This window comes from Balaenoptera acutorostrata, chromosome 10 (assembly GCF_949987535.1).
Source record: "Balaenoptera acutorostrata chromosome 10, mBalAcu1.1, whole genome shotgun sequence".
NCBI classification, from domain to species: Eukaryota; Metazoa; Chordata; class Mammalia; order Artiodactyla; family Balaenopteridae; genus Balaenoptera; species Balaenoptera acutorostrata.
Window position 1 is genome coordinate 69765665 of NC_080073.1, and position 12674 is coordinate 69778338.

General features: G+C 45.0%; 1 protein-coding gene across 1 annotated transcript in view; it reads left to right on the top strand.

The window, feature by feature from the left end:
* TBC1D22B (TBC1 domain family member 22B) overlaps positions 1 to 12674 on the top strand; it is a 64044-nt gene that overhangs the window by 14605 nt on the left and 36765 nt on the right. Inside the window, exons 3-7 of the mRNA XM_007197937.2 lie at positions 5309 to 5616; positions 7916 to 8095; positions 8643 to 8713; positions 10103 to 10231; positions 11479 to 11544. Coding sequence (XP_007197999.1) covers positions 5309 to 5616; positions 7916 to 8095; positions 8643 to 8713; positions 10103 to 10231; positions 11479 to 11544 — 754 coding nt within the window. The remainder of the gene's footprint in view (positions 1 to 5308; positions 5617 to 7915; positions 8096 to 8642; positions 8714 to 10102; positions 10232 to 11478; positions 11545 to 12674) is intronic.

Here is a 12674-nt window from a genome sequence, read left to right on the forward strand (position 1 = left end):
TGCCACACTACTGAAGCCCGTGCGCCTAGAGCCCGTGCTCCTCAACCAGAGAAGCCACCACAATGAGAAGCCCGCATGCTGCAATGAAGAGTAGCCCTTGCTCGCCACAACTAGTGGAAGCCCACACACAGCAACGAAAACAAAACGCAGCCAAAAATAAATAAATTAATTAATTAAAAAAAAAAAAGAAAAGAAAATGAGATGCGAAGAACTCATAGTAGTTAACTTGTACCCTGAGGGAAAGATGAGAATTGCAGAGACACCAGCTCAGTGCCCTGACATCATGGTCTTTACAACTTAAGCATCATAGTTGAGTATTCTGTTCCTTGTAGTCAGTTCTGTTCGCAGCCAGGATTTGTTGATTGGTAATAGATCCATTCCAGCATAATTTATAATGGCCTTTGATAAACACATGGCTAATGTAAAATCTGCCATCCACCTGTATATGAGGCAGTGGGATGTACTGTCTTATTTTATGTTTGGGTCAGAGTCACCATACCTTCTCTGCATCTGTCATCAACTGAGTTTTCCCTGATTCTGTATTTAGGGCAGGTCTTGAGGAATATCACCATATCCCAAACTGCCAAGGCAAACTTTATATACTCTTGTTTTTCCCACCTATTTTTATTTTATTTTAAATTTATTTTTATGTTCATTTTTTGGCTGCGCTGCAGCATGCGGGATCTTAGTTCCCTGACCAGGGATCAAACCCGTGCCCCTTGCAGTGGAAGCACGGAGTCTTAACCACTGGACCGCCAGGGAAGTCCCTTTTTCCCACCTATTAATGATATAAAACCATGAATGTTTCCACTGGTCATTCAGCAGAGTTGCATTCATACTTTCAGTAGAAGTAGTTATTTAGCTCTGCAATTTGGGAGGAATATAATTGTCACTGAATAAATTGCATCCCTTTTTTGTGCATGTGGTGGTTTGGTATTACCACTCTACAATCTGGGACAACATCTAGGTCTGCACTGGACCATTTTACAATTCCAGATTGTTACTATAAAACATTTATTGCCCTTATTTGAGTGCCTTTGTTGGGACATTTTTATTACTTTCTCCGCTACCTGATTACCATTCCACTTCAGGCTACCATTAATTACTGTGTGGTTAATCCTCATCACAGCGAAGCCTTTACATTGGGTCTTTAATCATCTAAACTGCACGAGCACAGCAAGTCATTACCCGTCTGTGTATATTGACTTCCATTTGCCAAATTATTACCATTAGTGATAATATTGCCTGCAATAATTTTTATACCTCAGATAAAACTAGTCTTACCGCAGAGTGGCCCCATTGGCCACTTGATGGTATGATAAGCTTCTAAATTTATTGTTTTCTGAATTGATATCCTAGTTCTGAGTTATAAATCTAGTTCATGTGAAGCCACACTAGTCATTGATATGACTGGATTTAGCAAATTCTCCACTTGCTTCACACCCCTTACCAGTGTCAAACGTTATTTTTCTAAATAAATTTGTGTTGTATTTCTATTAAGTGAACAGCCGCCTCAGTAAAACAACATAGTGTTAATCAAATCACAGAATGATTGATCTTTTGTTTCCTAACCCATATAACAAACAAACTATAATTTGGCATACAGATGTAAGGAGGTATGGTGAAGGTGGCTATGCGAGGCCAGGTTGGTTGTAACTTTGATATGGTTCTGTTTAAGTAATTTTGGTTGAACTTCAAGCCACACTGTGGCATTATTGTGCCTCAGGTTAGTTATAGATTAGTTGGGACCATGTTAAAATTAGGCAACCTATAAGCCAGAGGCACCCCCAGCTAGAATTACCTGGATTAATAATTTACTGACACTCACCATGGCCCATCTCTTGGTGCAGTATTTTTTTGTTTGTTTGTTTTTAAAATTTATTTATTATTATTTTTGGCTGCATTGGGTCTTCATTGCTGCACGCAGACTTTCTCTGGTTGCAGCGAGCGGGGCTACTCTTCGTTGCGATGCACGGGCTTCTCATTGCGGTGGCTTCTCTTGCTGAGGAGCACGGACTCTAGAACGCAGGCTCAGTAGTTGTGGCTCGCGGGCTTAGTTGCTCCGCGGTGTGTGGGATCTTCCTGGACCAGGGCTTGAACCCATGACCCCTGCACTGGCAGGCAGATCCTTAACCACTGTACCACCAGGCAAGTCCCTGGTGCAGTGTTTTGATCCACTCCAGGGTGTGCATATGCTTCACCCAATGTTAGACTAATAGCATCTAGTCAATTCTTTGACCTGAGTTAAAATTCAGCTTCTTGATTCATGGTTTATTTAAAGAATTCTTAAGACATCAAGAGGGTATTTAAGAAACATTAACCAAGGAAAAAAAAAATAACCTTGGCATCCAAAGTACTCTTTATCACTCCATTGGAATCATCGTGTGCAATCTTGAGGTACACGTGGTCTCTAAGGAGGAAAACAATAACAATAGCCACATACTCCTATGCAGCATTTTTTTGATGACAGATCTTTCTTACACATCCGCCTATTTGTTCTTGACAGTGAACCCACTGAGGTGAGTACTGCAGGTTGTGGATCCTGGATCCCCTTTCACAGAGGAGAAGCATAGTGATGAATCCAGAACATACAGCCTCAAGAGGTCTGCAGAGAAGTAATTTGCCTCTGGCTCATGGATTTCTTTCTTTCTTTTTTTTTTTAAATTTCCAGATCCTTTTTTTTTAAAAAAAAAAATCTTTATTGGGGTATAATTGCTTTACTGGCTCATGGATTTTTGACGTGCAGATTTTTGCGCTGCATTGCCTCAGTTTTATTTTCTTTGATTTGGGCTCTTGTTCATTTTTGATTGTTCATTCAGTACTCTTACTTTGGGGATTGACGAAAGCCAACAAAACAACCTTTTCCAGTGGTTAATAAAAATAATATGCTCATTGTAGAAAACATGAATAATTCACAGAAGTATAAAAATTAAATTTATCCCCTATAATTCCATAGCCCAGAGATAAGCAATGTTAACATTTTGATGCATTTTATTCCTGGTCTTTTCTGTGCATATACTTTCTAAGAAATATAGAGATCACAGAAAATATATAATTTTGGTTCAATTTTCACTTTATTGAGATCATTTTCTAGTGTTATTAAATAGCCTTCAATATGTGATTTTCGATAAGCAGTATAGCATTCCATTTGGTGGCTGAAACATAATATATTTCATCATTTGCAATTTCTAGATGTTTATGTTGTTTGCAGTTTTTAACCAAAATAAATAATACCATTATAAACTGTTTTAGATTACCTTTGTTTGATTCTCTGATTATTTTCTTATGGTCAGAAATGATGAATCATTTTCAGGCTCATGGTGTGTATGTTGCCAGATTGTTTTCCAGAAGGTGGTACAACATACACCCCCACCTGCAGTATTAGAGAGCTGGTCTCACTACACCTTAGTTAGCACCAAAGAGGATGCGTCTTTAAATCTTTACTGATTTAGTGGGTGGAAAATGGTATCTTGTTTCCTTCCCGTTTGAACTGTTTCTTCCTGTAATCTTATGTTATCTCCTGCATCCTGGGTGATAGAGTGATATATTTTCCTTTACTCTGTGCGAGACTAGTGTTTGAAATTATGCCTCAGTGATATCTTTTTTGGTGTTAATAATAGGGACTTTCCGATGACCTGTATGAGTTACGAGTCTGTATTTATAGATGTTAGGAACAGTTATCTTTCAGAATAACTATTGGACGTATCTAGGGAGATGGGAAGGGTATTAGACCACCCACCTCTACCCAAAGGGAAGAAACATATCTTGGAAATGGGGGAACTTCAGCTCTTCCAGCAGAGCCTTGTTTTTAGTCTAGAGTTGCCCTGGCTTGCTGAGGGAAACAGTAAGGCATTTTAATGATGTTTTTACCCCTTGCATTCCAGTCCTCAGGGATGCTAATTAGGACTGAATTAGAAATGTCCCAACTACCTAGTCCCCTAGAACCAGAATAAGGGCCCCCAGACCTTAAGGGGTTCACAGAGAGGAAAAGTTCAGGGAGATTTTCCTGGCAGTCCAGTGGTTAAGACTCCACACTTCCACTGCAGGGGGCACGGGCTCGATCCCTGGTCAGGGAACTAAGATCCCGCAAGCCACATGGTGCAGCCAAAAAAGAAAAAGAAGAGGAAAAGTGCAGGAAAGTTGGAAAGGTCTACATCAGCGGTCCCCAACCTTTTTGGCACCAGGGACTGGTTTCATGGAAGACAGTTTTTCCATGGACTGCGGGGCGGCGTGGGGAGATGGTTTTGGGATGATTGAAGCACATTACATTTATTGTGCACTTTATTTCTATTATTCAGTCATGTACTGTCTCCACGATTTTTTTGCTGTATTCTACACTATTATTTATTAAATGCATTTGAAAAAATAAACTCGTATATACTCAGTTAGATTTATTTTTAAAATAAACCTTATTAGTTCCCTAAGTGGAAAACCAGTATCATTTGCCAAAAATAGAAAGTAACCTTAAAAATAAATAGAGTGAAACACAAAACAATCTTATTAATTAAATTCTAAGCCAGATTCTGTTCTTACAAAATGTTGATCCTGAGACTGCCCTCACTTTGTTAAAAAATAGTCGTAAAGACGGAGTGGCAGCAAACTCAGATCTCTCCTCAAGGGCAGCAGAAGGACTTTAACAGAATAAAAAGGGAACAACTTGTTCATTTTGGAACTCAGTGTTTCATCATACATGTGGGCTACCTAAAATTGTCTCTTGTTCTACCAGTAGTTGATGTCCTGCTTTAAAAAATAGTTTAGGTTATGTTGTCATAACAGATTAACTCTGAAATCTCAGCGGAATGACACAACAAAGGCTTATTTCTCACTCACACCACCTGTCCAAAGTAGAGTCAGGTGGGTGTGGAGGGCAGGCTCTGCTCCACATAGTCACTCTGTTATCCAGGCTGAGGGAGGCGCCACCATCTGGAGTTGTCATGATAGAAGAAAGCTTATAGAGAACTCACACCTGTTCTTTTATACTTTGGCTCAGAAGGGACTGCCTCACTTCTCTCCTTAGCCCATTGGCCAGAACTAGTCATATAGCGTCACCTAAGTGCAGGGGGGCTGGAAAGTGTAGAGGAGCACATGGAATATTTGGAGAGCATTGCTGTCCTTGTTTCATCTGGCTCTGCAGCATAGGGGTGGTCTGGATGCATCACATGAGGAATGGAAACGGATATTTTTTTGTTTGAAGAAGGTAATGATTGTGCATGAGATAGTTTGTAATACTATTACTATTATATTAAGCAAGTGAAGATGGTCAGATGTGTCAGACCATTCCTTCGTAACGGTGTCTCCTTTCTTAAAGCTTCATTAAAGAACGGTCAAAAGTCAGCACGGTTCCTCTGAAGAATAAGAAGGCCTCCAGTTTTCATGAGTTTGCCCGGAACACCAGTGATGCTTGGGACATTGGCGATGATGAGGAAGAGGACTTTTCCTCCCCTTCTTTCCAAACTCTGAACTCAAAAGTTGCTTTGGCAACTGCTGCCCAAGTGCTAGAAAACCATAGCAAGCTGAGGGTGAAACCAGAGCGGTCCCAGTCAACGACATCCGATGTTCCTGCCAGCTACAAGGTCATAAAGTCCAGCAGTGACGCCCAGCTGTCCAGAAATTCCAGTAAGTCTGTCCAGCTCCCCTCCTTAGGCTCAGCCTCCTCAGCAGAGTGCCTTTTAAATAAAAACAGGTTTTTTTAGGGCCTCCCTCAGATCTTCCACTGGGTGATAAATAAGCGGGCTCAAGCCTGAGGGACGTCAGTGAGCCTCACTGGTCCTGAGCTGTACTTGCTCCTCCCACCTGGATGGCTGCCTGGCCCTGGGACCCAGGGTTTCACTTCCTGACACCCGAGTGTTGCCTGCCATGCTCTTCTTCCTTTACCTGTGGTAGGGTCCAGAACTTCTGTGGTTTGGTTGCTTCACATTGCTTTAGGCCTGGTCAGGTTGAAGACTACTGACTATATGTAGTTACAGTTGTTAGTGGCTGAATTTCACAAATGTTTGGCACTGTTGGTTGACCTCCTCAGCTGTGGGGAACAGCCACTAGCATAGGTTGTCTTTTTCCTGTTCCTGAGGGACGGAGTCCCTGTGTCACGGCTCCCTGCCCACCAGGTTGGGTGGGGCGGGAGGAGATACCCCTTCTTTTCAGGAAACTGGCAGCAGTAACTGGTTGAGATGATGGTGTTTTTACCAGATGTTTGGGGATGCTCGGTGTACTCTTTTAAGTATCCGTTGCTGTATTTAATGTTGCCCTGAAGGGTTTTATGGAAGCCAGTTATTCTGAGCTGGAGGGGGAAGTGCCCTCAAGCTAGTGAAAGTTAAAACAGCTGACTGGTAAAGGATGAAAAAGAAAGTAGAATGTCAGAGCCCTGGCGCGTGTCCTGGCTCATGTTCTAAGAGAACTTCTTTTACAGTTTCAGACTAAGGTTGTGGTCAGGAAATTAGGCTGAAAGGCCTTTAAAATCATTCCATAGTCACTTTCCGTTGCTGATTCGGGCCCCAGCTCAAACCTTCAATGACGTGCCCAGGACAGGCATTCAGTGTCCATTGACCGGGTGGCCACAGCTACAGGCTGTGGAAAGTGTCTTCACACGTGATTGAGGGTCTCCACAGGGTCCCAGTGTGAGGGAAGGCCCCACCACCATCCCTAATGAGCTGCCCTTGTGCAGCCAGGACTGCCCAGAGCATTCCTGTTATGAGGTTCCCTCCGGGGAGCATCTGTCTGTCAGTCACTGATTCCGGAAGTGCACACTGGTCTGAGCTCTGCAGTGTGTGGTCTGCGTTTTCTAGGCCCCGTGTTACACTAGGCATCCAAGCCAAGTACTCCGTGGCAGTTGTTTCTGTAAACCTTCTTGTCATGCTTGTTGATGAGTATTCACTGTTTTATTCTTGTTGTGACTACTGCTTTTTAAGGCCCTAATATGTAAAGAATATGAAACAGTCATGAAAGGACAGTCAGAATTTAAAACTGAGTTTCATTTGGGGTAGTAAAATAAATAAGGGTTTTGGAGTCAGGCAGACCTAAGGTGGTATCTCAGCTCTCTCTTGCAAATTACTTAACCTCTCTGAGCTACAGTTTCCTAATCTCTAAAATAGTAATAAATTCCTACCGTATGTTCTAAGGATCAAATGAGAGGTCATATGTAACTGTGACCAGCATAGTGCCTTAATAAGCATTCAATAAATGTTAGTCCTATACTGCTCATTTCTCCTACCTACCGTCCAGTTTAGAAGTGTCTAGAACTGGACACAGAGTTCAGCTTGAGTCTGTGTTCCTGTTATTTCAGTTAGAGAAATGTGATTGGCTGGTGAGAAATATGGGGGCACAGAGGAACCCGCCTTAGGCCAGAGCCTCTCACCCGTGTGCAGAGCACAACTAGTGGGCCAAGGACAGGTGAGAGTTGTGCCAGAGGTATTGACCCTCTCAGCCCTTGGGGCAGCTGGCTGGGGCTGGGGCTTCGGGAGATCAGCCACCTCCTTTCATTGCGGTGTGCTTTACAGTGTCATTTTCTCTGTGCTCCGTGACGTGGAAAAGGAAGGCAAACACTGCCTTTGACTGCGTTGCCCCAAAACTTGCTATTAGGCACCAAGAAAAGTTCCAGGTTGGGGTAGAAAGAAGACAACTGATTTTCCCCTGAAGTCACAAAAAAAGTTGTCAAATTTGCTACCGCAGCTGGAGTCTCTGTTTGCACATAAGGTGCCTTGGTGTGTATGACAAAAACGCAGCCCTTCCCCTGGGCGGATGAATGGAGCGCAGCTGGGTTTCCATCCCCTGGCTGCTCTACACCGAGCACCTTCAGGCAGCGCACAAACCATGCAGCCGCAGCTCTGGTGGAGGAGACCAGTTAACAGTCAGGTTTAAGGTTTCTCAGAACCTGTGCTCTTCACACAGCTTGTCCTCTTTCTCTTTCAAATTATCTCAGGTGATACATGCCTGAGGAACCCACTCCACAAACAGCAGTCCCTCCCTCTCCGACCCATCATCCCCCTTGTTGCCCGGATCTCGGACCAGAACGCTTCTGGGGCACCCCCGATGACTGTCCGGGAGAAAACCCGCCTAGAAAAATTCCGTCAGCTTCTCTCCAGCCACAACACCGACTTAGGTGAGTCGCCGTGAGCCCTGGGCAAAAGCTAGCACCTCTTGGTGACTGGAATTCTCAGAGACCTGGAAGCTATTGCTCTTTATTCTTCCTTCTTTTACTTTTCCAGCATCTCCTGATCTGGTGCCCATTGAAGTGACATGCAGGTATTAAGTCAGAAATATGTTACTAGGAATTAGGGACCAAATTAGGTGGGACTGGATTCTGTGGCCTGTAGCTATTCTGGCTTTGGTCTCCCCTACCTCCAGGTGATTCTTACTGAAATCCACACCTACTGGCCTTTCTCTTCCCCTCTAACTCTAATCTCTGAGCTGACTGGATCACTGCTGCAGAGCCGTGACCTTGGCGCTTTGCTGCTCAGGGCTGTGTTTTGGGCTTTTTCCCTGTGCTTGTCGGTAGCTGGTGGCGGTGGTGGCAGCGGCAGTGGTGGCGGTGGCGATGGCAATCGTCCTACTGGAACGGTGGGAGGCACCAGGCAGCGCTGGCTGAGGCTTGTCTTAGGGCATCTGTGGGAAGGGCTACATCCAACAAAGCCTTTATCTATTTGCAGATGAACTGAGGAAGTGTAGCTGGCCAGGGGTTCCCAGGGAGGTTCGGCCTGTAACCTGGAGACTCCTATCGGTGAGTTCTACCCACTGTGTAGAGAAGCGTGAGCCTCACACAGCCCTTCTTACCTGCTGAGGTTAGTCTGGTCACATAAGTCTTGCTCCGTAGACTTCTCTAGTCCTACCGGATGTGGCAGACCTGTGGGACCGTAGTCCTATTTCTTTGCATAAAGAAACACATTCTTGAGAGTTTATTCCCACACACGTAGAAGAGCACACGTTTGTGCCTGTAGCCCTGATCTCGCCTTCTCAGCACTGAGGAGGAAGAATACAGTGAGGCTGGGTGAGCCAGCGCTTGTTTGAACAGGCTCCCACATTCCCTGGGCTTCCCTCCTTTTTCAGTAGGAGTAACCCACTTTGCAACTGTGAAGAGTTGATAAACGGGCCTCCCTCAGAAGCCTGCACTAGTCCCACTTTCACTGAGTAACGGAGCACTGTGCCTGTCACTGCGATAGGAACACTTTGATTTCCTGAGCCTGTAAAATTCATTCATTCGTTCAGTAAATCTTTTAAGGATTTATTGAGGGCCTGCTGTTTGCCAGGCATGGTGCCAGGTGCTGTGAGGATATACGGAAGTGAAGACGGCACGGCCCCTGCTCTCCAGGCGCTTGCTTGCTCGCTATGGAATGTATCCCTTAGCTGCCTGCAAGAGGACGTCTCTCTCCTGACTGCCCCCACCCCCAGTCTTGCAGCCGTGTAATCATTGCCCCTGCTTCTTCTAAGTTTGAATGCTATTAGGAGTAGATGTGGTGAGAATGGAAAGGGAACAGGAGATGTAAGAATTGAGAGTGGGATCTAGACCAGGGATAAGAATGTAAGTTGGCCCGGAGCTGGGGCCAGGAGCGGGGCTGCTGCCAGCAGTTCTGTGTCTGGACGTTGCAGCTGCTGTGTCGCAGATTCCATTCAGGTTCCTAAGCTGGTAATTCTGAGTGTTACCGTAGAAAAGAATGTGTAACCGGCACCGACTCACGTGGCACGCCACTGAGATATGCCACAGAGGCGGCCACCTCCCCGTGACCCTGGGAAGGATTGCCTCGTGCACACGCAGCCCCAGGAGGTCCTGACTTGGGTCCAGTTCCCTCCCACTGACCTACATTCGCTGCTCTACTGTGCCAGCTCCGGAGCTCCGCAGTGCTCCAGCAGTACCCGCTCCTAGCGCAGTGCAGGGGGTGCAGGGGTAAATAGCCCTGGTTGGCCGTGCTTCATCTGCCCACATGTGCATCTCACTGAAGGAGGAGAGGGCAAACACTGGGGGGCCAGAACCAAGATGGGATTTACGGCTGTGTCTTGGCAGCTTTCTTTCGGTTCCTTTGATAGTTTCCAAGCCACTGCTCAGGCTGAAATAAAAATTAAGGATTCATCCAACCAGTGCCTGTCCCCATCTGACTAGCAGTCCTGTCTACAGGGCTATCTCCCAGCGAACACCGAGAGGAGGAAGCTGACCTTGCAGCGGAAGCGGGAGGAGTATTTTGGCTTCATTGAACAGTATTATGACTCTCGAAATGAGGAACATCACCAGGATACCTACAGACAGGTACAGTCATCGCCTGCTGCCCTTTTGCTCACTAGTCGTAATCTTAAGGTGTGGCTCCTGGAAGTGCTCTTGGGGTGCGAGTTTTCCAAGTCTTCAGGCTACAGTGTGCTGGTTAGGAATTAATTTTATTCCCAGAACTACTTCCCCTCTTTCTAATTCAGTAGCTCTTATCTTAGCCATTTTAAATAGATAGATTCTAGGGGGTCCTGGTCGGTGGCAGTGCTTCTCTGACTTTCATGTGCATACACATCACCTAGGATTATGATAAAATCCCAACTAGGGATTGCGGTGAAATGCAGATTCTAATTCAGGAGGTCTGGGGAGAGACCTTCACTTCTAATGAGCTCCCAGGTGATGCCACCTGCTGCTGGTCCACAGACCACACAGAGAGTAGTAAGGGTTATGGGACACAAGCTGAAAGATGAGTTCACTCTGTGGTCCATCCCTCTGGACTGTGACATCGGTGTGTCCTCCTGGCAGCTGCAGTGCCTCTTTAGCACCCACGTTTATCTGTCTGCAGGAGCCGTAGCCATCAGCAGCCTTAGCAGGGAGTGTTCTGTCATTGCGCATAGTGGTCCCCACAGCCTGCGGAAAGGTGGAGGGTGTGAAGGGGAGTCTCGTGGTTGCAGAGGGGAAAATACTGGGGGAGGCAACTGTCTACAACAAGCTCCAAGAATTGAAGTAGCCTCTGGGCTATTGACACAGTCCTTAGGATTGTTAGACAATGGGAAATCCAGAAGCCAAAGCCAATCATCGTGACTTCACAGAAGTCAGAACTTTCAGTGCCAGTTATTAAAGGCCAGCTCCCTCTAGTTCTCTATGCTGGCATGTTTTTGCAGCTTTCAGAGCTCTTTTACTTCTCGGGAACTGTTGAGTAAGAATCTGAAAGAGGCGTACACATTTTGATCATACCTGTTAAATAAGTACCAGCCCAGAGTAAAACAGATTCCAGACAATAGGAAAAAAGCGGGTGATTCTCTTAAGTTGTGAAGCCTATTGCTGTTTGGTGTAAGTGGTTTATTTGGGAAGGTTTCCTCACTGTTCAGTAAGCTATTGCTGTCATGGAAATGTATTCCAGATGCACAGGTAGGTAGGTTTAACTAGACTATTTTTGTATGGCAGTCAGTTCTTTCTAAAGATAAATTGTGCTCTCACTCTTACTCCCTTGATTTCTGGTTCCTAAGAAAATAACTTCTCAAAAGAACAAACTGGCATTTGTGTTTTTGGATGCGGCTTCTCTTTTTCAGATTCACATCGACATTCCAAGGACGAATCCTCTCATTCCACTGTTCCAGCAACCACTTGTACAGGAGGTGAGGGAAGTACTCAACGCTCTCGGTCCTCCTCCCCCCGTCCTTCTGTGGTACCATCTGTGTGGATGTGTGCTTAGCCCTCCCTCCAGGCATGGGCAGGTTTATGGCTAATCGTGATAGTACCTTGTGTTCCCATATGGAGCTTTGGTCCTTTCAGAGCACTTTCTTACGCATTCTCATTCGATCCTCATAACAAACCTGTGGGCTGAGTAGCACTTTGAGAGGCTAAGGGACTTGCCCAGCATCTTGAGTCTACCTGGTGACAGACTGAAGACAGAAACCACACCCTAGAATTCCTAGTCTTGTGTTTGCTCTGCTTTATCTAGCTGGTAGTGATATATGTGTGTGTGTGTGTGTGTGTGTGTGTGTGTGTGTGTGTGTGTGTGTGTGTGTGTAGTCAACATACATAACAAAATTCACCATTTTAACCATTTTTAAGTGTATAGTTCAGTGACATTAAGTACATTCATATTGTTATTCAACCATTACCACAATCCATCTCTACAACTTTTTTTCATCTTCCCAAACTGAAGCTCTGTACGCATGAAACAATAACTTTCCATCCCCCAGCAACTGCCATTCTACTTTCTGTGTCTATGAATTTGACTATTCCAGGTACCTCAAATAAGTGGGATCATACAGTATTTGTCCTTTTGTGACTGGCTTGTTTCACTTAGCATGATATCTTCAAGGTTCATCCATGTTGTAGCATGTCTCAGAATTTCCTTCCTTTTTATTTTTATTTATTTATTTTCTTGGCCGCACCGCGCGGCACGCGGGATCCTAGTTCCCCGACCAGGGATCGAACTTGCGCCCCCTGCATCGGAAGCACGGAGTCTTAACCACTGAACCGCCAGGGAAGTCCCCTTCCTTCCTTTTTAAGACTGAATGATATTCCATTATATGTGTATAAGACATATTGTTGATCTGCCATCTGTCAGTGGACACTTGAGTTGCTTCCACGTTTTGGGTATTGTGAGTAATGCTGCTGTGAATGCGGGTGTGCAAATATCTGAGTCCCTGTTTTAAATTCTTTCGGATACCTACCCAGAAGTCAGATTAGTAGTGATATGTTGAGACCTAACAAGTTGGCAAAACACATGAAAGGTTTCAGTGGGACTATTAATCTT